Genomic DNA, 27166 nt, shown 5'->3' on the forward strand with positions numbered 1-27166 from the left:
ATTTGGTCTTTTTCTTTATTGCATCACTTTGGCAGCCCTATTTGATTTCACTTGGCCTTAAACCAAATGAAACCAAACTATACATTTAACCCAATAAGTTCCATTCAAAGGTGAGGTGAGGGTGGGATGTAGCTGGTGGAGAGAAGAACTCCAGTGTCACATGTATTATATGTGTTGGATTATTGTATCATATTGAAGAACATTCTTATCACATGTGATAATACACGTGAGGAGCTTAGTGATGTGCGTTTTTTGTAAAATGAATGTGTTCTTGTTTGATTCTTTCATATATGAGTTCTCTTTCTTAAAGAGTAGAATGACTTGTTTGGTTGGATAACATAAATCAAACCTTGACATCGTTAAACTAAACAGAATTAAACTTGTCAAATATAGAGACTCGGACTCGGTTTAAGAAGTTGTGTATATATAAATGATTTTTATTTGATATCGTGAAAATTGTAATAAGAAAGAGAAAACCAAATTAAACACTCAAGTCATCATTGGGGTTCGTGGTGTGAAGCATGTCGTCATTTTGATATATAGGCAAAATGAGTGGGTCAACTACGCAAAATTTTGACATTGGTCAAGTTGGTTGGATTCAAATGTCGACAGTTTTTTAATATATATATTTTATTTTATAATTTTATAGTTATTATACTATATTATAAAACATTTGACAAAAACTCTTAAAAACCATTTTTTATGTATGAAGTACTGTTTATTGATACATATTACTTAAAATTCAAGATTACAAGTAAATTGTGTATAAGTACACTTTATTAAAGCTATATGTTTGAATTCATGTACATCTCATCTTAAAATATAAAAAATCTAAAATATAATTAAGACAATTATTGAGTTCTAACATAATACTTAATTATTATATTTATAAAAAATATATTATTAAACCTAAATTAAGTTACTTCATTATGTTAAACTAAATTATAATAAAAACTTTCAATTAAAAAAAAATACACAAACAAGAACTTTTAAATAATTAATTTGATACTAATATTGATATATTTTTTTTTACAAATTTTATATGATATTTTTTAATTTATATTTTATTTAAAAATAAAAACATTATGATTTTCTCAAAACCACATAAAATCGTATTATATCGACATGAATAAAAAAATAAAACGAAACATTGAAATGCAAATATGTCTCGATATATTGTACGAGTACCATTCTAATTTAATTATAATTATAATTTTTTTTTCTTTTTGTTTATGATAAAAAAGATACGATTGTAATAATTTAATTTTTAATGATGTAAATGATTATTTTACCTAACATAAAATTAAGATAAATGTTCATAATGGGGAAATGACATACAGTCTTATAAATATGTAATCACTTTATTTTGGTTAATAAAATGATAATTTAAATATTTACTTTTGAAAATATACATTAATTTTGAACAAATTAAAATAGTAACGGAGACATTTATTATGGGACAAAAAAAATATTTTTTTTCTCTCTCTCATAATTTCATATTATATTATTTTGATTTTCCTTTATTTGTTTGTATTAATATATTATGTTATTAAATATATGTATTAATTATATTAAAATATTGTAATTTTTAAGATGCCATTTTTATCCATTGTAAATATTATGTTGAACATGATTTGTTCATTATTAGCTTATTAGCTAATTTTTATTAAACATAATTTATTTATCAATTAACTTATCAGCCACCAATTAACTTTTCAACTAGTTTGTTAAATACAACTTAAGTGTAGTTATGTACTTGTTTTTTAAAAGTAAACATTTATTTTGTAATAAACTAAAATAGAAATAAGGAAAAGTTTAAAAAAACCCAATGGACTTTAGTGTTTAGAATAATTAAGTCCTTGGATAATTTTTTGGAATAAATAAGTCATTGGACATTCCAAAACATGTTAAATAACTCATTCGACATTTTTTTGGAACAAATAAGTCCTTGGACAATTTAAAACATGTTAAATAACTCATTGGACAATTTTTGGAACAAATAACTCATTGGACAATCCAAAACATGTTAAATAACTTCTTGGACTTTTCTAAAACCTGTTGGATACATTCTTATGACTTGTACAACTAGTTAAAGTGGTAAAATAGTGACAAAAGTCCGAAAAACCCCCAATGAACATTCATATTTTGAACGATTAAGTCCTAAATATTTTTTGAACCAAAAAGTATTTAGATCTATAAAATTAAACAAATATAACAAAAAAAAAACTTATATTTACAAAAAAATAATTACATTTAATTTTTTTTTTGATAAAATTTATTTTAATTAAAATTAAAATATATTCTGTCAGTGATTTTTTAAACAAAAAAAATTAAAAAAAATTTAAAAAGAATTTTATTAAATTTATTTTAAATAAAAACAAATATATCATGTATATGATTTTTTAAATTAAAAAAGAGATTTAAAAAGATTACTGGTGATATTTATTTTAATTAAATATATTTTAATTTTAATTAAAATAAATTTTATCAAAAATCTTTTTTAAATATAATTATTTTTTTTGTAAATGTAAGTATTTTTTTATTATATTTATTTAATTTTATAGATCTAAATCATTTTTGGTTCAAAAAATGTTTAGGGATTTAATCGTTCAAAATATGAATGTTTATTGGGTTTTTTTTCGGACTTTTTTCACTATTTTACCATATTAACTAGTTGTACAAGTCATAAGAATATATTTAACAGGTTTTAGAAAAATCCAAGGAGTTATTTAACATGTTTTGGATTGTCCAAGGACTTATTTGTTCCAAAAAATTGTCCAATGAGTTATTTAACATGTTTTAAATTGTCCAAGGACTTATTTAACATGTTTTGAAATGTCCAATGACTTATTTGTTCCAAAAAATTGTCCAATGAGTTATTTAACATGTTTTAAATTGTCCAAGGACTTATTTAACATGTTTTGAAATGTCCAATGACTTATTTGTTCCAAAAAATTGTCCAATGAGTTATTTAACATGTTTTAAATTGTCCAAGGACTTATTTAACATGTTTTGAAATGTCCAATGACTTATTTGTTCCAAAAAATTGTCCAATGAAATCAGGGCGCTTAATGATTAAGGAAAACTCATGATACAAAAATCATTCGGAGAGTTTTAGAACCATTAAAAGATGTTAAATACGTGTTCAAAACGAAAAAAAGGTCGAATATTTTCGTTTGGTCAAAATGTTATTAAATTAATGAAAGTCACAAATCTTTGATTTTAGTATATAGTTTTAAAGAGAGAAAGATGAAGTTAATAGAAAGGGTACAAAAAAGGAAATGAAAAAAGGAAGCCCTTTTTCTCCTCAAATTCACGACCCCCCCTCTCAATCTTTCTCTCTCACAGCCCACACCAGAAGGGGAAGAGATAATAAACCAAGAAACTGAAAAACAAACGGTGGGTTCGCCTGAAAATCGGCTGAAGGTGACGGATTCATACTCAGACTGGTCGCCGGAACAAGTCTTAATTGTGGGTGGAGGAGGAATTCACAATAATGACATCCACGAGGCTATTACTGTTGCCTCTCCTCACCCCCACTGCTGCTGCTACTATCGTTGCTGCTTCTCGTCTCTCTTCTTCTTCATCCTCCTCCTCTTCCTCCGTTTCTTTCAGGGTTTCCGGTCCACAATTTCCCCATACCAGGAAGGTACAATCCCACTCTCTATCTGACGTATACATGGTGTTTGATGATATGCTTTAGAATTGAGTCGTCCACGTTTCGTATGCATAGCTAGTTTCAATTTGTTTAATTTCGTGTGTTTGTTCTTTAAAGACTTGTTTTTTTTTTAATCTTATGTGTTTTGGTTGAATAAATAAAAACCTGTGATTCTTTCGTTTCCCTTTAGGGAGTGTTCTTGATTAGATCTCACCAAATCCCTTAATTTTGTGCTATACTTTGTTATGTTTTGGTTTTTAGTATCTCCCTTCTTCAATAAGATTCTTTTGCAAGAAGATGGTACTGATTTCTTCAAATACCATTCTAATTGTTTGATCATATTGTGGTGGTTTAATGGTATTGGTAGTGGGACTTAAGGTTCCTTCTAATTTCCATAGTTTCTTAATCTTGGCTTTGATAGTTGTTTTTTGAAAGGAATCTCTTGGTGGTTTGTCTCTTTGTTTGTTTGTTCTGTTATTCTTACTTCCCCTTCTTCATGCTTGCAAAGAAAAAAAAATTAGTTTTGAAAACCTTGTAATGGGTACTTGGACTTGATGTTTTCTTAATAGCAAGATTTCGCTCTAATTCATATAATCACTATATGGTCTTTAGCAGAAAGTTTCACCACACTGTTGTAGACTTCTTCTTGCATTTGAGGACCTCTTTGTCGTTGCCTTTGCTGATTTCAAATCCGTGTCTGGAAAATCTAGAAACACATCTCACAGTTTGTTTAAAATCTTTTTGACACTGCTTTGGCTCTTAGCAAGCTAATTCGACTCTCTCTTTATATTTCTTCACTTTTTTCTCCGTTATGATATTTTTAATGTAGATTATTTCAGAAAAGAACTGATATTTGGTTTACATGGTTTAAAAAGAAAGTGATTAATTAATCTACTTCTATTATTGGCATCACTTTGTTAATTTCATTTACAAAGGATAAGACTTACACACTTGCTTTCCTTTTGGAAGTGAATCTCTCTTCCTTTTGCACGTCATCTCCCTCGTCGAACTTTCCTTTTGTTCCATATACCTGATATCATGGAGGCCTGCATCTATGAAAGTCATGAGTCACACGTGACACAAAGACGGTAAATGTGAAGAATAAGAGGACACAGTTATATTGTGCAATTGGTGATTGAAATCTCGAGTTGCGAGAGCTTGCACCTTAGAGCATCTTATTTTCATAAACCTGGGTGTTTGGAGAAAGTGTATTTTTCTTAACATAACTTGAATTTGCAGCGACTTGCTTTATGATTGTAGAATCATGGTATTACATAAGAGGCAAAATATGTTTTCCCTCACTGGCTAGAGAAGTCAGACCTCTGGGGAAAAAGAGCTAGAGAAACTAGATATAGAGAGTTGTCTTATTCTACGATTTAGCAAAACCTAACTCCGTTCTGAAACATAGAAGTTGGGGAAATGTAATCTTAAACATGCATTTTGGATGGAAAATGCCCTTCTTTATTACGATTGAAATTTTCATCACGTGAACAACACTGCTTTAAATGATTACAACATTTTCACAGATCGTTTTGTTATAAAAAGATCCTTCTACCAAGTTGAATTTCACATAATAACGAGACCAAACAACATGCACACAAGGTGATCTTGAAAAGACAACATATATGCAAGAGGATGCACAAGTGGTTGTGATGGGAGCGATTAAGGAGAAGCTGAGGCAACATCATTTAGGTGGTTTGATCATCTCCATTGTTGGCCTATGCATTGGTTTGAATAGGAGGATTTTACCAAGAGGAGATCGTTTAATTAGGTAAAGATTGACATGGGGGGAGGTACTAAAGAGATATATGCAGGAGTCAGGTATGCCGAAGAAGGAGCAAATTGAAGGTTGACACTCATGTCATGGAACCGAAGCATGATTCACCTCTTTATGTTTGCTTTCAGATTGCATCACTTTATGATCCTTTTGGTTTCAATTTTAGCTCTTCCGTTGTCTAGGATAAAAGACTTGCTGGGGAATGGGGATGTTTTTGTATTGAAGAATAACCAAGTTGAATTTGCTAAGTGAAAAGCAGTGGTAAATGCTTGATTTCCATGAAACTTCATGTGTTATCAGGTAATGGAAAAAAGAGAAGGATATCACTTGAGATCGTTTTGTCATCTCTAGCGTAGATATATGTATGTAACAGTGAGAAAGATGACTTGTTTCTAAAGGAGGGTGTTGGAGAGGTTGAAAGTCAGGAATTTAAGTATAAAAAAGTAGTACCAACTGATGTGAATATGAGTCAGCTAGGTTGGGCTATCTTTTTCTTAAAGGAGGTATAGATGATTGAGGCATACGACTGTATAAGCTAAAAGACTAAGACTACAATCCAAGCTGGAAGCTACTCGCCTCTATTCTAATTTGTGCGAGTCTGCTTAGAACAAAGGAATGCAATTTTAAAGACGAGACGACCTTGGGCTATCTTCTTGTTCTCTTTGTTATGTGCTCTGCATTGTATTTCGTAGTTACATGATGCATGTTAGAAAGAGGTTAGGTGATACAGTAAAGATGGATGTATTTTTGAGTAATTATTCAAGTGAAGAGCATTCTGCTTTGCATGTCTAATTTATCACAGTTCGAACAGTAGAAGTCTGTTTGATGTTGTTAGACACATGATCATCCTGCATGAATCCATCATGCTTCTTCCATAACCATCATATGGATCTAAATTACATTTGCATCTGTTTGTATTGCATTACCTATTTTTAGCTTAACTTCTCTGGTATTCAAATCTGCCAATCAATTGAGACCTGCAAATTTCCAAAAGAGGTCAATACCACTGTTTTTAGTCATACTACTCGCTTGTCAGCTTAAGCTTGACAAAAGTTTCTTTCAATGCTCAGTTGGTTTTCGCTGATAATTTACTCCCAGGGCCCTCTGTTTTTTATGTGCTGGTATAGTGGCTTTGTGGCAAAAGACATCAAGGCATTGTTAGCTTAAAGATTGAAGATGGGAATGAAGTGCATATGTTTGGTTCTGATGATGAAATTGCAACTCAAGTTCCAACCCAAGCCCAAACCATTGTGGAGGGCTCAGGTGCAGTTCTTATCTCGGAATATAAACCTGCCCCAGATGTTGATTACCTACAGGTTTGTGTGGTCTTCTTCTGCCCCATCTATTGTTAGTAGAATTAGCAGAAATTGTGACTTGGCTAGCTATGAGCAAGGATTACATATTTAACATTGGAAGTTCTATCAAATACTCCCTCCATCTCAAAATAAATATCCACAATGAAAAAGGCACACAATTTTAGAAATGTGTAATTATTACACTTTTTAATTAACTAAATGACGATTTTACCCTTAATAATAGAGGAAGTAATAACTTTCTTCATCTCATAATTCAGGGTAGAATTGGAAAGTAGGCACTTAATTTTGAAAATGACGCTTATTTTGGGAGAAGAAATGTGGACACCTACTTTGGGACGGAGGAAGTAAACAAGCGGGTTCCACAAATAGACCCTACAAATCTTACGTTTGCATTATTCCAAGAACAAAATTACTCATTGTTGATGTAGGTGTGATTGGATATCAACCAAATTAGACTATACTATTCTCTTAAGTTACTTCTACGTGGTCATAGTTCTTGATGGTACACCAGATACACATGAATGTGGACTAATGAAAGATTGAACTCCATATGAACTCTTCTTTTCCAAAGGCTTGCTGCATAGGCATATGCTTTGTGTTAGGTTATAGTGGCTAATTTTCTTTTGAGCTTGAACATCATATGACCTGGGGCAAAGCCCCCTTGTAGAGAAGGTGAGTAAAAGCTCCCTTAACATATACACTTATATTTTCAAGGCATCTATTAGCGGGGATGCATTGTTTGGGAAATTGCATGCTGTTAGTCTTGAAAATAACATTTAAAATAGCTATTCGGATATGGGTTTTTTAATTTTAAGTACATTTAGTTATTCTTATCATATTATTTACTTCAACTCAGGAGTTACTAGCAATTCAGCAACAAGGGCCACGAGCTATTGGCTTTTTTGGGACACGAAATATGGGATTCATGCATCAAGAACTCATTGAGATTCTTAGCTATGCTATGGTTATAACGGTATAGAGATGTGGAGCTACTTTTACTTTATTTTTAACTTCTGATTTATCTCAGTAAGTTGAAAATGTAGCAGATATGCAGCGGGTCCCTCGTGTTTAACATGTAAATATTTACTTGAAAATTGCACTTGTTTGTTGTTGCAGAAGAATCACATCTTCACATCAGGAGCTTCTGGCACAAATGCCGCTGTAATTAGAGGTGCACTAAGAGCCGAGCGACCAGAGTTGCTTACTGTAATATTGCCTCAAAGTTTGAAAAAGCAACCTCCTGAGAGCCAGGAATTACTTTCTAAAGTAAGAGTTCAGTTATTTTCTCATCGTTCTTTGTTTGTTGCATTACAAAGTTTATCTTTCACAGCCTCCAAGGATCCCTCCTCATGGAAGATGGTGGGTTTTCTCCAAGGATCTCTCACTCTTTGCTTAAGCAGGTGTATTTTGGCTGGTTGTTTGCGGTTCAAAAAGGTCGGGGGAAGAATAGTTCTAGTAGCAATAATGGGCTGTTGTAAGCGGTTTCAGCTTTCATGAGTGGCAACCTCACGTTGTTGCTTTTTCAGGATACCATTATATCTTTTGTTGCTAACGAGACAGGACTATACCTGCAATGTCGAGGGTATTACCATCTAGGGTGCTTGTTGGGCATGTTTGGCAACCACAAGCTAGCTTATTTTTTGAGCTTATGAAAATGCCCCAATTGATTTGCCATACGCTAGCTTTTTGAAAAGATACTTCAAGTAGCGTTTCAATAAGCTCAGGGTTTTTTTTTCTACTTACTTTTTCCAATTATGCCCTTTATATCTTTCCAATTAATTTTTCAGCATGTGACACATGTCCTTTTACGTCATTTTACATTGTCATCTAACTCATCAACTAGTTTTTATCAAACATGACTAGTTTATCAGCTAGTTTGCCAAATATAGCCGTTGGATAGAATCCGAACTAAAGGCTTGATGCTAAGAGACTACTTACTAGGTTAGGGTAGTAATTAGTGGAAAATTGTATCCTTAATTATCGTCACCAACAAATGTGCAATGTCATAATTTTAAAGTTCAAACAGAACGTGTGGAATCTTAGGTATTGTGTTAGATATGATTATATCTATATACGCATGCGCTTGTGCGCATACACACAAATGTACATTTTGGATGTCTAATGTGTGGAAATTCAAGTTGAACTTGTGGAAGTTCTGTTCTTGCAACTCAGCATGTAGAGCTTGTGTGTTGGGAAACGCTTCACAACCACTATTCATTGAGCAGGATTCTAAAGATCCTGTTTTTCACGGTATACGTTATTTAGAATACCTATCAGTCTTCTTTGCTAAGCGAATTTTGTCATTTTAGTCCTTCCACTCTTTATCGTATAACTCCAGCTCTAATTCAATTCGTCTAGATTTTAGACGGAGTGTCATTTGATGGTCCTTTGCTGAAACCAACAATATGACGTGCCGCTATGCTAGTTCATAAATAAATTGGCTTTGTTGAAGTTTTATTGTTTTTTTGGATCAATCCTTCTGTCCCAAAATAAGGATCCACATTTCTATTTTGGTTTGTCCCAAAATAAGTGTCCACTTTCAGAAGTAAGTGTTTGCTTTCCAATTCTACCTTAATTATGAGATTGAGAAATTCATTACTCTCTCTATTATTAAGGGTACACTTGTCATTTAGTTAAATTAAAGAAATGTAACAATTACACATTTCTAAAACTATGTGCTTTTATCATTGTGGACATTTATTTTGGGATGGAGGCTAAGTATTGTTTATGTTTGACCATGCCATTATAGGTGGTCCGTGCTAGTGAATTTATGTCATTGAATGTGTGGGAGAACCACGAGATATAACTTGTGATCGATATATTTATTTTTCAAACCCCTTTTTCTTGTTTCTTTCTTTTCTTAGTGCCGTTGAAGTTTATTTTAATGACATGATTATTGTTGGATCGAAATATCTTGTAGCTCTTCAGACTAGGATCCTGATAACGAATGTATACTTCATTCGTTTGCAAGATAACTTCGTATCCGTTTATATGTTTTGCGTTAAAAGTATTTAGAGACTGAACAATTTCTACGAAAAGTAACGGTTTCTCTTGGATACGCAGGTAAAGAATGTGATTGAAAAACCGCATAATGATCATCTCCCATTGATTGAAGCCAGCAGGTCCGTAAAATCTTTAAAAGAACCACCTTTCCTTTCATTCTTTTTCACATATTTAACACCCATAATAGGTATTTCAGCAATGGTCCATTGTTAAGCTTGAGGGTCAGCTTAACTGACAAATAAAGGCCAATTCTTGGGGCTCCTCCCTGTGGAGCACCAGTTCAAATCTCCTTAGGGCCACTAGTGGTTGTTATCTTCAGGGCCCTATGAGATTAGTCTGAGGTGCGCATAAGCTGGCCCAAACCATGGTTACCCAAAAAAAGCTTTAATTGTTTAAGCAGCTCTATTCATTTAAGCCGTGTTCAACTATAGGCTTTGGTTTGATTTGCATTGAATTCTGTCTTTCCAGTTTCTTATGTATGATGTTGAGATGGGTATAAAAGTCATTTTACTTGTTGCAGGCTGTGTAACATGGATATCATATCTCAAGTGCAGCAAGTGATTTGCTTTGCATTCCATGACAGCAGATTGCTTATGGAGACATGCCAAGAAGCGAAGAACCTCAGGAAGATCGTAACCCTCTTTTACTTAGATTAATGGGATGTTTTTGTGTATGCATCACACACTTATTTCTGCTGATTTTTCTTTTCAATTAATTGATATAGAGAAGTCAGTCCCTTTGCAATTTGATCGCTAAAAAGCGAAGCTTGTTTATTATAATTATAATTATTTATTTGTTATTGTTTTTAAACAAAAGTTACAGATCTTGAAAGGTGTAGGAGATACAGTACTGTGCAATATATATATATATATATATATATATATATATATATATATATATATATACTTGTTCATACCAACACTTGTGGTAAAGATATGTTGCCAAAAAATCCAGCATCACAAACATTGCTTCTATTTTGGTGCATTGTTTTGCTGGACAATTGTGCACATTCTCCCCAATAAGCATGTATGGTTCTTTGATACTCTCTGTATATATACATACACAGTGGTAGGTTTTGTTAGGAACCTAAAATTGATTAGGAACCAGGGGACTGCCTATAACACGACAAAGGGCATATTCATCAGGAACGTGGACGTGTTATTTATCACGAAGAGGGACATGTGGCGTATTGTGAGTGGTTTTCAGGTTTCTAATTAATTTTGGGTTCTTAAGGTAGCGTTTGGTACATAGACATGATTGGACAAGACTGGACAGGACAGAACAAGACAAGAGGGTAGGACTGGACAGGACAGTACAGGACAACACAAGAGTATGTCTGGTGTTTGGTACGACTAGGACTGGACGGGACAAAACTAGACAAGCCACCTACAAGAGTTATTTGATGATTTTAAATGTTATATAATAGTTATAGTTAAAACAAATAAAGTGAATAATTAAAGAATTTAATTTATAAATATTTGTACACAATTTTCATATAAATGAATAGATACATATATAATGGTACCAAATTTGAATGAAAAAATTGATATAATTGATGGTAGTAGTGGTGGCGGTGGAGGTGGTTTTGGTTATGGTGGAGGCGGTGGTGGCCGACGGTAGTAGTGGCAATGGGCGGTGGTTATGGAGGTATAGACAATGGTGGTTGGTGGACGACGATGGTTATAGAGGACATGAAGATGGTGGATTGTGGTGGTGTTGGCGGTTGAAAACGGTGGAGGAGGTAGTTATGGCTGATGTAGTGAATATAGTTGTGGTGGTGGCTATGGTGGAGGTGAGGTGGCAATGAATGGTGGTGGCCGATGGTGTGGAGGAGGTTTTGTAGTAGAGGAGAAGTTGGAGGTGGCCAACGGTGGTTGTGGAGGTGCTGGTCAATGGTCGACTATGGTAGAGGTGGCGATGGACTTGGTGGACGATGGTTGTGGAGGCGGTGGAAGATGTTGTTGTAGTGGAAAAGGAGGTGTCGATGGTGGTGGCGGCAGCCGAAACTAGAGGTGATGACCATTAAAACAAATATCATATTAAAGTTATATATCAAATTAGAGTAGATTAGTATTATTTTAGTTTGTGTCTCATTTTTGTCCCATCTTGTTTAACTTATTTTGGTGGAACAAGAAAAAACCTCTTTTGTTCCATGCTGTCCCACCTTGTCCCAGTTCTTGTCCCTGTTCCATGTCGCGCCAAACATGGGATAGTGCGTTCTTGTTCTGTTCCATGCTGCACCAAACATGGGACAATTAAATTTGTCCCGTCCTATGTACCAAACGCAGCCTAATGTAACTTCTTCCCTCCCTCTATATTTTTACATAGATTCATCCCATTTTTGTATGAAGCTTAAGGAAAGGAGTAGGGTTGTAACCACAAGGGTGGTGCCTGATTGATTTGAGGTTGACTCCAAGGATCAAAAGTACCAAGAGGTCCCAGGTTCAAATCCAAGGAGGAATAAAAATCCCCTTGTGGCCATGGAGGTTCAAATACAGTGACTCCAGGCTATCTGCAAAGCAGGTGGTCACCCTATGATTAGTCTGCTCGCATAACGAGTTGAATATCCACGTTAATAATAAAAAGGAGTAGGGTTGTGTGCTTGATGGGAGAGTAACAAGAGAGCCTTTAAATGAAGCTTGAGAGTTGGAACCACAAGAGATTGGATTAAATTTGAGGATTGAATAAACTTTAAGAAAAAGGGGCTTGCTGGATCGGGCTTTTGTCATTCGTTCTCCATTCTGTACTAAATACAATTATGTTTGACAAACTAACTGATAACTTAGCTATTAACAAATAAATCAAGTCATATTTGATAAAACCAAGCTGATAAGGTAAAATGATCTAAAATGACATGTAGAAAATTTAATTGGAAACTAATGAGAGGTATGATCGGAAAAAGATGGAAGAACACCCCTAAAATTTATAAAAACATTACTCGAAATAACTTTTCTAAAAACTAGTTTATAACTAACCAAGAAGATCGTTTTTAACAAGCTTGAAAATAAGATAGCTTGTGATCTCTCATTGGAGTGTACATAGGCTTACTCGAACCGGCTTTTCCCGAAACTAGTAAATTATGTTTTTAGTCCTTGTGGTTTGTTGAAAATAGCTATTTCGTCCTTGTATTTTTGAAATTATGGTTTTTCATCCTTATGGTTTACAATTGATTGTTCTTTTCGTCCTCACGATTTAAAATGTATCGTTGTTTTCTTCTCTATGGCTTACAATTCAATATCATTTTAGTCTCTTATACTTAATTGTAAGAGTGAGCTTCAAGACAAAAATAACAATATATTGTAAACTACAAGGACCAAAACTGAAATTTTGAAAACACAGGGATAAAAATCTGTAACTTTTAACAAATCACAGGGGCTAAAAACGTAATTTAGTATAGTTTTGAGCCATCGATATAATTATAACATATTGCATGGCATCGAGAGATCCTGGTCCGTACGCTTGGCCTCATTCTTCGTCCTCCTTTCTCTCACCATTTCACCCTCATTCCCTAATGTCGACAATCCTGTTTACCAATTCTTGATTGATTCCCCCAATTCTCCAAACGGTTTTTCATCATCCATCACCATTGCAATCAATCAATGAAGTAATTCCATTCACTTCCCCACAAATTGATTATCAGAAACGGAAATGAGCGGGGGGTTGGATGATGCCGATGCTGATGCCTTGTCTGCCCTGGCCAACGCTCCTCCTCCTTCCACCACCGGCAACCGGAAAACACATTCCCAACAGCTGCGCACCAACACCGGTACTAACTTCAAACGCCATAACAAACACCAGCACCGGAAGCACAGCCTCGACGAGTCCCGTATCAGCTCCGTTGTCGATGGGTTTCAGAGTTACTCCGACGATGAGGATGATCATGATTTTTACCCCTATGCCACCTCATCCTCAAGGTCTTTTGCAGATGTTTCTTACGACTCCCACCACCAATTCCTATTCCATGGGAATAACAACAGCAACAGTAACAACTCCTCCTCCTCCTCCTCTTCCTCCGACGAACAACACCCCTTTCCGGAATTCTCAGGAAGCGGCGGTGGATCAGGGATCTTCAAAGCTCCATCTAGATCCGCCGTTCACCCCGGTCGTCCCACCGCCCTCGAGCTCAGGCCTCACCCGCTAAGGGAGACTCAAGTTGGTAGGTTTATCCGGACCATCGCTTGTACCGAGACCCAATTGTGGGCTGGTCAGGAGTCCGGCGTTAGGTTCTGGAATTTCTCCGACGCATTTGAACCCGGATTAGGGATTGGTGGTAGGGCTCGGCGTGGTGATGAAGATGCAGCCCCTTTCTATGAGTCTTCAAATACACCGCCCACCACTTGTTTGATGATAGATTGTGGGAGTAAATTGGTTTGGAGTGGTCACAAAGATGGAAAGGTTCGATCATGGAGAATGGATCAGCAACCCACAGATGATACACCTTTCAAAGAAGGTCTCTCATGGCAAGCTCACCATCGTGGCCCTGTTCTTTCCTTGGTGACTTCATCTTATGGTACCTCAATTTGCTATCAATCTTTTTGAGTTCAGATAACTTGTTGTCTACACCAAACATTATCCATTTGTTTTGTTTGGAATTTGCAGGTGATATATGGACAGGGTCTGAGAATGGAGTGATAAAGGTGTGGCCATGGGAAGCAGTTGAAAAATCCCTCACCTTATCACCTGCAGAACGTCACATGGCTGCTTTGCTGGTGGAACGGGCGAGCGTTGATCTTAAAAGCCAAGTGACCGTCAATGGTGTCTGTAATATATCTTCGTCGGACGTCAAGTATTTGTTGTCGGATAATGTAAAAGCTAAAGTATGGGCTGCTGGGTCTCTCTCTTTCTCAATGTGGTACGATCTTTACTTGATTATCATCTTGCTCAATGTAGTATGATCGATCATTTGGAGTTGGGTGTTTCTAATGAATAAACTTGTTGTTGGCTGATAAACTATTAGCTGAAAAACAAATTGTTAGCAGATAAAGTAAGGCAAAAATAAAATAACTGATAAGCTAGTTATGTTTTGTAAAAGAATAGTTGGTAAGCCGGATTGGGAGATGACAGAACACGAATAGTTGGTAAGCCAGATAATGTAAAAGCTGGTCCGAGAGGATGATCAGCCACACTGGGACTGAGACACGGCCCAGACTCCAATAAACGTTGGTTACATTTCTTTATGTTATTTGTACCAGTAACTGGTATCAACTTCACTATTTTAGTTATTTTCATTTTAGTTTAGGGTTTGTTCTTTCTTCGACAAAATCCTGAAAAAAAGGGGGGAAAGACCTTCGGAATTAAATTATGCTCTGAAAATGGAGGCCCCGAAAACAAAGAGAAGACGTGTACAAACGAGATATGCAGCAACAAGAAGAAGGAAAAGGATTGCATAGAGGAACTCCCGAACATTTGCCAGATGTGTCGATATCAATGAATTCTCCCTAGACACATCTATTCAATTAAATTATATGAATCTATGCCGATTCCGAATATATGAATTGTGCTAAAGATTCAAAACCTATTTTCGGCCTTTTTCTAAAAAAAAAGTCTTACCTTTGACAACACAATTAGATTGGGAGAGGACATGACCAAGTGCAAGAAAAATGTTGTTTCTTTGTCCACCAAAATAGGTGGAACATACGGAGATGTGAGAAGATGGGTAACTTGGTAAACTAGCCATGTCAAATTAAAATATTAAAACCTTCCACAATTCTTTCATCCGCTTACCACACTCTCGTTAGTCATTAGGCCAATTCTGTCTCGACTAGTCCTGTTCGCGTACTAAACAAACCTAAAAGGATATGATAAAAAATTAAGTGGAAAAATACTAGGGAAATAATTAGAAAACAAAAGTGAAAAAACAACTGTAGGGGCTTATTGAAACGTTATTTGAAGTAATTGTTTAAAAAGCTAGTTTAAGGTTAACCAAATGAGGGTTTTTCAATAAGCTCAAAGAAAAAATAAGTTAGTTTATGATTGACAAACAGGCCTTAATATGTTTCTGAAGCATAATTTGGTGCTTCTGGAGGTAAGAAAGTCTATAATTCGATTCAATCGTTAGTCTTAACCAGTTTAATCATTGCAGGGATGCTCGCACGAGGGAACTTTTGAAAGTGTACAACGTAGATGGGCAGATAGAGAATCGAGTTGATATGTCGTCATCACAGGATCAGCCACTAGAAGAGGAGGTTAGCGTAAAGGCTGCTTCCAAGCCCAAAAAGGAAAAACAACAAGGAGGTAGTTTTTTGCAGAGATCACGTAATGCTATAATAGGAGCTGCAGATGCAGTCCGCCGAGTTGCGACAAAGGGTACAGGGGCATTTTCGGCCGAAGATGCTAAAAAGACGGAAGCCCTTCTGCTTGCTTATGATGGAATGATTTGGACCGGATGTTCAAATGGTGTACTTGTGCAGTGGGATGCCAATGGCAACCGGCTGCATGATTTCCATCACCATCATTGTGCGGTGCTTTGTTTTTGCACTTATGGGCCACGGATATGGATTGGCTATGTGAGTGGTATGGTCCAGGTGATCGATCTTGAGGGAAACTTGATTGCAGGTTGGATTGCGCATAATGGTCCGGTCATAAAACTGGTGGTTGGAAATGGGTCTATTTTTAGCCTGGCTACCCATGGTGGCATCCGTGGATGGTACATTTCATCTCCCGGGCCTCTTGATAACATTTTAAGACCAGAATTAGCAAAAAGGGAACATATGTATACCACATTAGAAACCGTTAAGATTATGGTTGGGACATGGAATGTTGGCCAAGGAAAACCCTGCCAAGAAGCACTCATCTCATGGTTAGGATCTCAGGCCTCTAATGTCGATATTGTAGTTGTCGGCCTGCAAGAGGTGGAAATGGGGGCGGGGTTTCTTGCAATGTCTGCAGCAAAAGAAACTGTAAGATCTTTTAGTTTCTATTGATGTTTCTTGATGATTACGAAACATGTTTGCTTTTTGCAACTGTTTAAATGTAAAATTACAATGCGTTGCATACAAATCGGTTTTATAGGATGCCAAAAATGTCTAAAAAGTTCTAATTGACTGTTTTATACAATAAGTTGACATGATGCTTTTGGACATCCTAATAAGTTTTTAGAACCATTTTGAAATAAAACTTCCTGCTAGTCTTTTTATTAAACATTATATGAAAAAATGTTATAAAACAAGTGTCTCATAAAAAATGCATTCACAAGACATTTCTCAAAAAGTGTCACAAAAAGAACTTGTTAGGATGTCCAAATACATGCTAACATGCTATTGGAACACTTTTACATATGATGCATAATTCTTTGGGCCTATAAACTTAAGTCCTATAAAGCAGTCTATTAGGATATTTAGACATTTTTTGCTTTCCTACAGAGCCAATTTTGTTTTGTGAATGAAACCCATGCTGTTAATTGCGGCGCAATAGCGCTGCAGTACCGGCGCAATCTTGGATATCAGCCCTAAGAAAAATATCGGTGGTCATATTGCGGTATAAATAGCGGTAATGCAATTATTGGCGCAATTTACCCCAATTTTGACCGATATTTAGGGTCAAATTGCGGTATGCAATAGCATTATTTTTTTCTTGGGTTTCTTTGGTCTTTATTTTGAGTCTTTGTTTTGGGCAGTTGGGCTTTTTAGATCTTTAACTTTAATTTATTAACACAACAATTACTTTCTTTTTAATTATCAACCAAAGTTGAGCTTTTTAGATTTGAACCTATCGCTTGCGATTAGCTCATTCATGGATATTTTTTCTATTTTGTTTTGTAAAACTTGTTTAAGTTGATGGTCTGATGTTGAAACTATATTCTTAATTAATGCAAATGATATGTTTATGTATGCATATATATATATATATATATATAATTCTAATGTGAACCGCTACTTTTGGACCGCTATACCACTGCTTTCAAATATCAGTCATGGTCACACTTTTGTATTTTCACCGCTATAACAACACAAAATGAAATACGATTGAAGCATATGTGATACTTCTTAATCATAAGAAAAAGTAACATTCCACCGGTCTTCATCATTTTGAATAAATTGTTTGCAATTTTGCACTCATTGGTTTCATGTGGAGTGCAGATAGGTGTTGAAGGGAGTACTAATGGGCAATGGTGGCAAGATGCCATAGGGAAGGCTATGGGTGAAGGATCTGTTTTCGAACGTGTAGGATCTCGGCAGCTCGCGGGCCTGCTCATAGCCATTTGGTATTACTTCCACAAACACACAGCTGTAACTGAAAACTGAACTCTTATATTCTGTAATTTTTGCCTAAACGGCTTCCTAAAAGCTTCCAACTTTCAGTTCTTGTATATGTTACATTATTGAAATGTATCTCTTTTTAGGGTAAGAAAGAGTCTTAGAACACACGTAGGCGATCTTGATGTTGCAGCAGTTGCTTGTGGCTTGGGCCGTACATTTGGTAATAAGGTATGCATGTTGTTTTGTAAAACGTCTTTACTTCTTGTGTACAATACCCTAAACCACAAACCACAAACCAAGAAAAGTATTTTCATCTTGATGGTGTAGCATATTCAGGGTTCTTGGGACTGAGAACTAGAAATATATGTTTCTTGGCTCTTACTTAGAGCTGGATAAAGTAAAGAGATGTTACAAGTGATGATACTTATTGTTGTTATGATCAGGGGGGTGTAGGGTTGAGATTGAGAGTTTATGATCGAATAATGTGCTTTGTAAACTGTCACCTGGCGGCACATTTGGAAGCAGTCAATCGTCGGAATGCTGATTTTGACCACATTTACCGAAATATCACATTTGGGCGATCGATCAACAATGCTTCTGGTATGGCGCAATACCTGTTTTTGTGTTGCTCTCTTGCCTTCACATATTTATTTTGGGTGCTTTATTCTTCCTTTGGCTTGCCATGGGTACTCCTCATTCTTTCAGCTGGTGTGTCTTCTACTGCTCAAATGCTTCGTCCTGCTACTGTAAGTATCTACGGCCATAAAACCATCATTCAGCATCTTCTATGCTTCAAAACCACTATCAAAATAGATTAAAACCACGGGCGTTTCACTTGGTAATTTACACACACACACATGGGTTATTTAAGAGAACGACCTAACAGATTTACGAACACTTCCGCTCAACACAAATGCCACTTCCTAATATAAAAATGCCTCAAAATCTGACAAAAAGTTATTCTCCTAGATAACCCCACACACATACACACATAAAACTGAAACTCTTGTATAGATGGGTCATTTAGATATATAACCTTAAATGAGATTTTAATTAAATCTATGGCCTTCTCACCTACAAAAAGAAAATTGGTTTCATACTCATCGGAAGTCCATGGATTTAATTAATTATCTCCCTATATAGATATAGCTATTGTCAATCAAATTTCCATCCTGATGATTTGTTCTAACTTCCCAGTTATTTTCCTTATTAACAGTCTGTGGCTATCAACCCTGATGAGGGGAAGCCTGATCTAGCAGAAGCTGATTTGGTTATCTTCTGTGGCGACTTCAATTACCGTCTATTTGGAATAACTTATGACGAAGCAAGGGACTTTGTTTCTCAAAGGAGTTTCGATTGGCTGAGAGAGAAGGACCAATTGCGAGCTGAAATGAAAGCCGGGAAAGTGTTTCAGGGAATGAGGGAGGCAATCATCAAATTTCCTCCAACTTATAAGTTCGAGAGAGGGAAACCAGGTTTAGGAGGTATATTCACCAGTTTAGATTGATGGAGGAAGCTCAGTTATGAACCATAAATATTTTGAAAACCATGAGAACCAACTACTCATAAGTTATACATCATGAAATATCATTCATTTTTATTATTCATAATATTCATCATGAATATCTATTAATGCAACAATCCGACAACCCGTCCTACATGGATAGAAAATGAGACAAGTCTCAAGTTATGGGCTACCAATAACTTCCACCGTGATTTTAAGTTAAATTCGAAGTTATTGGGCCAACCTGTTGCTTTGGGCTTGGGGTGTTGTTACGATTGGTATCATACCCGATCTTTGTACCATTGGGATGGTGGGGCAAACCTCATCTAGCGTGATGAGTCCTTGAGAGGGTTTCTTGTGACATCTTAGGAGAATCCCACATCGCCGATTACAAGGAGGATGTTGGGAGACCTAGTGAGGACGTCAGGATTTAAGTGTGGGAATTTGTAACAACCCGTCAAGTTGTGGCCACCAATAACTTCCACTGTGGTTTTAAGTTGAATTCGATTTATTGAGCCAGCTGCTGCATTGGTCTTAGGGAGTCATAATCACAATATTAATCATGAATAATTTATGAATGCCTGGTTCTCAGAATATTTACAGTTCTCACATGAACCTACCCCTAGGTTGATGAAGATGAACAAGAAATATTAAGTGACATGACGCCTTATTGATCTTTCTTTTTCAGGATACGATTCCGGGGAGAAAAAGCGTATTCCTGCCTGGTGTGATAGGATATTATATCGAGACAATCGTTCTTCTCCAACATCAGAATGCAGCTTAGCATGCCCTGTTGTTGCTTCAATTTGGCAGTAGGTCTCTGGGGAACTTCCCTCCTTTTACCCTATGTTGTATTCTTTAAAATCATTTTTCTTCCTGATTGCATTTGCAGGTATGAAGCTTGTATGGACGTGACAGAAAGCGATCACAAACCCGTTCGCTGCAAGTTTAAAGTTCAGATTTCCCATGTTGATAGATCAGTAAGAAGACAACAGTTTGGGAAAATATTCATGTCCAACGAGAAAATAAGATCTATATGTGAAGAATTACGCTGTGTTCCAGAAATTGCACTTAGTACGAACAAGATAGTCCTTCAAAATCAAGACACGCGTTCTTTGACGATCACCAACAGAAGCAACAAAGATGATGCCATGTTTCAAATTTTATGCGAAGGGCAGACTGCCGTCAAGGACAATGAAGAGGCAGAGTATCGGCACAGAGGTTCATTTGGATTTCCTCGTTGGCTTGAGGTATTCACTTGTTACTTGAAAAACGCTATATCACTGATACATACAATTTTGTTCTAGCAGCAACATATATCGTGAGAGTATGTGGGACCCACATTAGATTACTCTCTTTTGGAGAGGATGCAGGTTCCAACATAAGTTGAGGAGAAATGGTACAAAGTTTAACCAATGTGGCACCCCAACACCCCCTAAATGGAGGCTAGATTGGCATTAATTGTCCTAGAGTGTCTAGTCTAGACCGCCTTTGATACCATGTAAGGATATTGTGGAATTCCATAACAATACAATAACTTTGTTCTGCCAACGATTGGTGTTGCGACATTGGACTGGGACTGGACAGGACCTGAATGGGACAAAAAACTTTTTTCCCGTCCTACCAAAATAGGTTGAACAAAAATCAGGGGGAGTTGAACATGATTAATAAATTACTAAACTACCCATATCAAATTCAAACCCTAAACCATCCACAGTTATTTCACCTGCCTACCTCACTCTTACCCATCCAGTCCAGTCCCATTTACTTACCAAATGCACCCGGTGTCTGTTTCCTACATCATCATCGAGGCTGGAGTCTGTGTCATTTTATACCTATATTACAGAGGGCTGTGACAGTTGTTTTATTAATTTTGCTGCTTTCATCAAGCAATCTAAGGGGCTGTTTGGTTGGTTTTCCATTATGTTCTATATGAATAAAGCGGACTATGTGGATTAATCTGTCTGTATGGATTGAAAAGATTTTTGTTTGGGAGGCTTTTTCCATAGATGAAAGGATGATGTTTTTAATTGGAAGGGGCATGTTTCGAAAAAACGCTTTTTGCATAAAGCTCCCTCCTAGAAACTTACTGAATAAGCCACTTTCTGTATAATTAAGCCACTACCAAACAGTCATAAATAGCTCTCCGAATAAGCTGTGAGCCCCATTAAGCTCATTCAGCTGCTAACAAACAGGCCCTTGAGCAACTACTGGCCACTCTTGTTTTTGTAGGCTCTTTTTAGACTAAAAAATTGACACTTGCAACTATGGTGTAGGTGGCCCCTGCTGTTGGCATAATTAAACCTGGGAGTTCAGCAGAAGTTTCTATACACCATGACGAAACACATACCTTTGAAGATTTCTCAGAGGGGGCCCCACAAAGTTGGCGGTCTGAAGACACCCGCGACAAGGTAGTTATCTTATCCGTAGTAATTAGAAGCAGCCGTTCGACTGAAACAAGAAGTCACCATTGTCAAGTACGCCATCCCTTCTCTCCCAAGACCACAACGAACCCTGAACCATCAAAAGCTCACGGTTCTAAAAAACATCAAGGAGGTACTCACCACCGGTCTTTTGCTAAGCACTCTGATAGGGGTGATGAACATCAACGAAGTAGACATGATTAATCTTGAATTAGCTAGTAAATACAGAATGAAAACTAGACCGATGCAAGCCCATTGTTCCTAGACAAGAAAACACGGCTACTTGATGTAAATACTACATGCTGATGGAGTGCCAGATTCCAAGTTCCTTGATCATTTTTGGCAACAGATTGAGATCTATTTTGTTGTTAAATTTTGTGCAATAGGCAGCTTAAATTGTTGAACCAACTGATTACAACTATTTGTTAAATGTATGAAGGAAATGGGTAGAGGTACCTAGCATTTGTTGGCGATATCCCAAGGATTTGGATCTTTTTTTACACTACCTACAACTGCTGCTATACCTCCCAATTGATAGATGCTGAATGATTAAGAACACAATTTAGTATATACTGAAAAATGGTTGTTTGGTAAGTGTTTTGAATGGACAGTCTGAATGACAAAAAATTACCATTTTAACACTCTGTATGATTTAATGCCTGATGAAAAAAGGAAAATCATGTCCCAGCACTGAAATGATCAAATTTTAGTGCAATCATGATTCATCAAAAACCGTTACAAACCAAACAAGCCCAGTATATTCCGGTGTAAGGTCTGGTTTAGGGATGAGATGTATATAGACCTGTGGATAGAGTAAAAACACTATTTCCATTGCATTCCCAACCCAAACAACATGATATAAGAATTGCATTGAAGTTATACTATTGATTATATACAAGCATAAACTACTGATGATTAGGGTTTATTACACAGAGTTTGATAGACTCACAGGAAGAACAATCAACACTGGTCATCCGGGGCCTTCATCTCTGCGTTGAGTCCCATTTTGATCCACATGTAGCTCGCAACAATGGAAATGGCGCCGATCCAATAATGGACCTCTTAGACAACTAAAAACCCCAGTATATCCCACTCGAAAGCAGTGCTTGCAATTATATCTCACCATATACGAATACCCGCAAACCTCATTTGCTTTTAGACAGCATACATTCTCTTATATTTCTCACTGTACTCGGCATCTGAAGCCATGGACATCGAGAAAGAATGCGAATGAGTCTCGGCCCGCCTAATATTTCGCATCTTGGTCTCCTCCAGCCTATGCCGCACAACACAATAGCACATCGACCCGATCGTTGTCAGCATAATCGTGGCACCAATTACAGTCGCATAAATGGCAAGCCATCGTTCATGAGTTCCCACGACCACATAGGTGAGCGAAATGAAGGCAACAGATATAAAAAGGCATGCTAGCCACATAAGTTTGTTAATAACAAACATAAGTTGCCTCTTAGCCTTCTCTTCTATCACCACAATTGAAGTCTGAACCACCACGACTGCCAACGAGATAAAAAGCGCCAAACTGTCGAACAAAAAGAAGAGGATAAACGCAGCATTCTTGGCTATGTGGGCCTGCCCCACAGTAAAACCATCGGTTTTCTCTTCAACGTACTGCCCAGGTACAGTGAAGATGGCTGCAAAAGCAACGGTGGCTATAAGGACAGCAACCACAGTAGCGGAATTTATAGCGTTGTTGAGACCGCTGATGTGCAGCTTCTTGACCTTCTTTGCAATCTTCCGGACCCTGAATCCAGTTTGGCGTGTTTGTCGGATTTGGGACTGAACGTCGTGTTTTATGTCACTGACGGTTTGCTTGAGTTGTTTTGCAGCACTTGGTGGTTTTCCGTAATCTTTAGAGTGAACAGCTCCTGCTTCCCGTAAAATATCAACCATTTCTGAAAATTTTAAGTTCTCGGCAATGTCGAGAGGAGACTCTCCAGCCTTGTTTACCGCATTGATGCTGATCTCCTCAAATGATAGCAGGCATTTGACGATCTGTCCGTTACACACGATAGGATATCAGGAAATTTTAATACAGCTTCAATTTTAATCGTTATAAAGATGCAACTCGCTACAACAAAATCAGGCGTCAAACATGTTTAAATGTTCTAATAGACTGTTTTGTAGGACGAAACAATTGTACGACCTATGTAAAAGTGTTACAATAAGTTGATAAGACACCCAAAAGCGACCTATCAACTTATTGTAACACTTCACATAGGACACACAATTGTTTGGTCACGTAAAACTTAAGTCTTGTAAAACGGTCTATTAGCACATTTAGATATATTTGGCGTCCTATAAATCCAATTTTGTTGCAGCGATTTTCAATGATCGGATAAACAAGCTGAGAGTGTGAAGGAAAGACCTTAGTTCGGCCCTTTTTTGTTGCAATATGAAGAGCTGTATTCCCCTTGTTATCTTCCAAACTCAAGACCGTTGGATCAGGTTTGATTAATTCAACCACGATATCTATATTTTGGCCCTTAACCGCCATGTGCAGAGCCGTTTGGCCTTTCTTGTCAATCCTGAAACCGATGCTCGGATCCTTGCTTAAAACAGATTTTGCCACTTCCAAATGGCCCATTCTTGCTGCAGTATGAAGCACCGTCTTACCATTGTTTCTGGCTATCTTGGCAAGGTTTGAATCCGCATCAAGAAGCAGGTTGACTACATCAATGTGTCCCTGAGCAGCTGCTGTGTGCAAGGCGGTTGAATTGGACGAGTCCGTGGTCATGACCAGATTCGGGAAAGAATTCAAAAGTTCCCTCAGAACCTCTGCAAACGTTGCACAATTAAAATTATGCTCAAGAAACATGGGGAGTGTAGGTGATTTTAGTGTCGTTTAGCCCATTTGGTGTAATTGAGATTTACAAGATACTTATCGAGTTTTGCTTAAGCTATACTATGAGTTAGGAGGTGCAGAATGTGTGTATGAGCTAACTTGAACCCGGGATCACCATATGTTGCGACTGATGCTAACGCTGATTGTTCGTATCCGTTGGTAACCACCCTAACCTCCTACCTTTAGAAAGAGTTCTCATCATACTCAACTTTTACATATGAAAACTATACCTGTGTGACTTTCATTATCCTCGAGTAAATTTCGTGATACTCAAGGCGTTAATAGGGTCGAAATATTACACCATCCAAGATTCTATCCAAGTTGAATCACTTAATTCATCATGAACCCTAGTTCTCTAACAGGGATCAATGCATAATGGATATGAACTTCAAAAACCTCAGTATATGAACATCTTTCCCAAGTTCTTTGTCTAGAATTTGTGCAATCTTTAGGATTAATCAAAACCCTTTTAGGGTTTATACATAAAGCTAATGAAGGAACCAAATTTATCAGCAAGATTTCCACTTTAAGTCGACCAAAAACAGCAATCTAACAAGTGAATTCAAGTAATCAGAAGGGTAAAAACATACCTAGATGTCCCTGTTTTGCAGCAATGTGAAAAGGGTCATAGCCATTATTGGCAGCAATGGAGGCAGTTTGAAGATCCAAGTGTTTAAGAAACTCGATTACAACATGAGAGTGACCATTTTCAGCAGCAACATAAAGAGGAGTCTCCCCTTCTTGATTCTGTTTCGATAACAGGTTGTTTGTGATGGCATTACTGTCATCAAGACCAGTACTCTGAAAGATTTCCATAATCTTGCAGAGATTACCTCCTCTAGAAGCCAAATGGAGCATCGAATCTCCTCGTTTTCCAGGGGAATCTTTAGGTTTCCGAAGGCTCATCTGTCGACCCAAAGCTATTCGAAAGCTTTTCTGCTTTTCCATGGCAGCAATACGAAAACTCTGCTGTTTTTCCATCTTCCCCATCCGGAAACTAATCTGTTTTTCCATAACGATCAACACCCAGAATCAAAAGATGGACGAATCAGAGGAAAGACTCTTGAAAAGCATCAGATTTCCATTAGAAACATGGCAGAAACTCCAAGATTTCTTGATGGAGAGTGAGAAAGGGTCAAGAGACCTGCAACTGGAAAAAGGAAACAGACTTTGATGAAGATAAAGATTTGGGTAAATGAATCTAAAGTGAAGTTAGGCAGAGATGAAAGGGGGGAAAGATAAGTGGCCGCCATGGATGGATGAACCGAATAATGCGATGGGTCGGCGGGACCCACATTGGTCCATGAATAATTGGTATTTGGGACCCTCAACAGCCATCATTCCACAAAGCAAACAGAAATGCCTTCATTCAGACAAAAGTTGTTCGCAATCATGGAGATAGAGAAGGGAATGGTGGAGGTTGGCCTGCAAGATATGGACGAAAAAATAATGCAAAAATCATAAATAATTATCAAGAATCATACTTCTGAAAACAACCCATATCCAATCTCACTCTTTATATCGTCTTAAATCATTAAATTTGTTAAAGAAAACATGTTTTTAAGGGTTTGATCTTGGTGAGAATTGACAGAAACCCAATTATTTTCCCTTTTTTTTTTTGAATTGATGAAACGTGGAATCTGTTTATAAAACCAAAACAAGAGTCAATGTTGGTGGTGATGGTGATGGTGATGGTGATGGTGATGTTGATACTACTACTAGTTAAAGGTCAAAAATTATGTCGTTATGAATGCTAAATAATTATATATACATGGAAGAAAGTAGGGACGAAAGAGAGAAGAAAGGGGAGGGTTTTGAAAATCTGGCATTTTGAGTCATCATTGGTTACTTGTTCTAGAAACGGTTTTTCATGGTTAGGTCAAGCAGCCTCTCGTTTGCTTCCAAACAGATGGTGGATTCAATTCGATTCAATCCGTGAATAAAAACTAGGTTTTTGAACTATTCTTTAGAGTTTCTTATGGTTATGATATTCAGTGTTATATGGGATTTTTAGTTGAGTTGATTACAGATTGTCTGGAGCTCCAGAGACGCCTGTACTTGTGAAAAAGACGGATGATCCATCAAGCTTATTCTTTTCACCATCCATCAGGATTTTTCCGATTGAATATGGAATACCATCAACATAATCTTCTCTTGTACAAGTAATGATATGAGAGATGAAACCAAACTTGACTTGAGTTTTTGAAAACGTTTTTTTAGTGTGATGTCAAGTCGTACAATTTGGTCACGTCAATGGTCTTACCATGAAGGTTCATTTAGCCAATTAGTGAGGGAAAGAAAACCACTCGTTGTTCTAACACTAGAAGGGTACTCACGCAATGCAGTGATATACATCTTGATTTTAATATTTCTTTTTATTCTTTATCTTAATCGATGTTATAGTATGGTCTTATGTGATTTTGA

At 36.7% G+C, this 27166-nt stretch overlaps 3 protein-coding genes across 4 annotated transcripts; 2 read left to right on the forward strand and 1 right to left on the reverse strand.

The window, feature by feature from the left end:
- The first annotated feature begins 3257 nt into the window (after positions 1 to 3257).
- Positions 3258 to 10600, forward strand: LOC112519366. Its single transcript, XM_025127436.1, has 6 exons — positions 3258 to 3649; positions 6563 to 6751; positions 7608 to 7724; positions 7868 to 8017; positions 9815 to 9873; positions 10275 to 10600. Exons 1-6 carry the CDS (start codon positions 3497 to 3499, stop codon positions 10408 to 10410), a joined length of 804 nt encoding a protein of 267 aa, XP_024983204.1. The 5' UTR covers positions 3258 to 3496; the 3' UTR covers positions 10411 to 10600.
- Positions 10601 to 13022: 2422 nt separating this feature from the next.
- Positions 13023 to 22387, forward strand: LOC112519717 (type I inositol polyphosphate 5-phosphatase 12-like). 2 transcript variants are annotated; one of them, XM_025127957.1, is made up of 11 exons: positions 13023 to 14264; positions 14354 to 14606; positions 15837 to 16653; positions 17833 to 17957; positions 18096 to 18180; positions 18396 to 18552; positions 18658 to 18698; positions 19169 to 19436; positions 20145 to 20268; positions 20349 to 20706; positions 21733 to 22387. In XM_025127957.1, the coding sequence occupies exons 1-11, from the start codon at positions 13403 to 13405 to the stop codon at positions 22081 to 22083; spliced, it is 3441 nt and encodes a 1146-aa protein (XP_024983725.1). In that variant the 5' UTR covers positions 13023 to 13402; the 3' UTR covers positions 22084 to 22387. The 2 variants fall into 2 exon arrangements, with proteins under 2 accessions (XP_024983725.1, XP_024983724.1); XM_025127956.1 differs by having other exon boundaries at positions 18396 to 18698.
- A 301-nt stretch (positions 22388 to 22688) lies between these two features.
- On the reverse strand, positions 22689 to 25968 carry LOC112519309 (ankyrin repeat-containing protein At5g02620-like). Its single transcript, XM_025127360.1, has 3 exons — positions 25333 to 25968; positions 24266 to 24675; positions 22689 to 23892 (listed from the first exon to the last, which is right to left on the reverse strand). Exons 1-3 carry the CDS (start codon positions 25754 to 25756, stop codon positions 23035 to 23037), a joined length of 1692 nt encoding a protein of 563 aa, XP_024983128.1. The 5' UTR covers positions 25757 to 25968; the 3' UTR covers positions 22689 to 23034.
- Positions 25969 to 27166: the final 1198 nt, after the last annotated feature.

Source organism: Cynara cardunculus (assembly GCF_001531365.2).
Source record: "Cynara cardunculus var. scolymus isolate 2C chromosome LG 10, CcrdV1, whole genome shotgun sequence".
In the NCBI taxonomy this organism is placed as follows: domain Eukaryota; kingdom Viridiplantae; phylum Streptophyta; class Magnoliopsida; order Asterales; family Asteraceae; genus Cynara; species Cynara cardunculus.

Excerpts from the sequence above, each read along its gene's own strand:
- LOC112519717 (XM_025127956.1), top strand. The coding sequence starts at position 13,403 with ATGAGCGGGGGGTTGGATGATGCCGATGCTGATGCCTTGTCTGCCCTG. Across the intron at positions 14,265-14,353 it reads CTTGGTGACTTCATCTTATG|GTGATATATGGACAGGGTCT; the intron begins GTACCTCAATTT and ends TGGAATTTGCAG. Across the intron at positions 18,699-19,168 it reads AAATGCTTCGTCCTGCTACT|TCTGTGGCTATCAACCCTGA; the intron begins GTAAGTATCTAC and ends CCTTATTAACAG.
- LOC112519366 (XM_025127436.1), top strand. The coding sequence starts at position 3,497 with ATGACATCCACGAGGCTATTACTGTTGCCTCTCCTCACCCCCACTGCT. Across the intron at positions 6,752-7,607 it reads CAGATGTTGATTACCTACAG|GAGTTACTAGCAATTCAGCA; the intron begins GTTTGTGTGGTC and ends ACTTCAACTCAG. Across the intron at positions 9,874-10,274 it reads CCATTGATTGAAGCCAGCAG|GCTGTGTAACATGGATATCA; the intron begins GTCCGTAAAATC and ends TACTTGTTGCAG.
- LOC112519309 (XM_025127360.1), bottom strand. The coding sequence starts at position 25,756 with ATGGAAAAACAGATTAGTTTCCGGATGGGGAAGATGGAAAAACAGCAG. Across the intron at positions 24,676-25,332 it reads TGCAAAACAGGGACATCTAG|AGGTTCTGAGGGAACTTTTG; the intron begins GTATGTTTTTAC and ends CAACGTTTGCAG. Across the intron at positions 23,893-24,265 it reads CAAAAAAGGGCCGAACTAAG|ATCGTCAAATGCCTGCTATC; the intron begins GTCTTTCCTTCA and ends TGTAACGGACAG.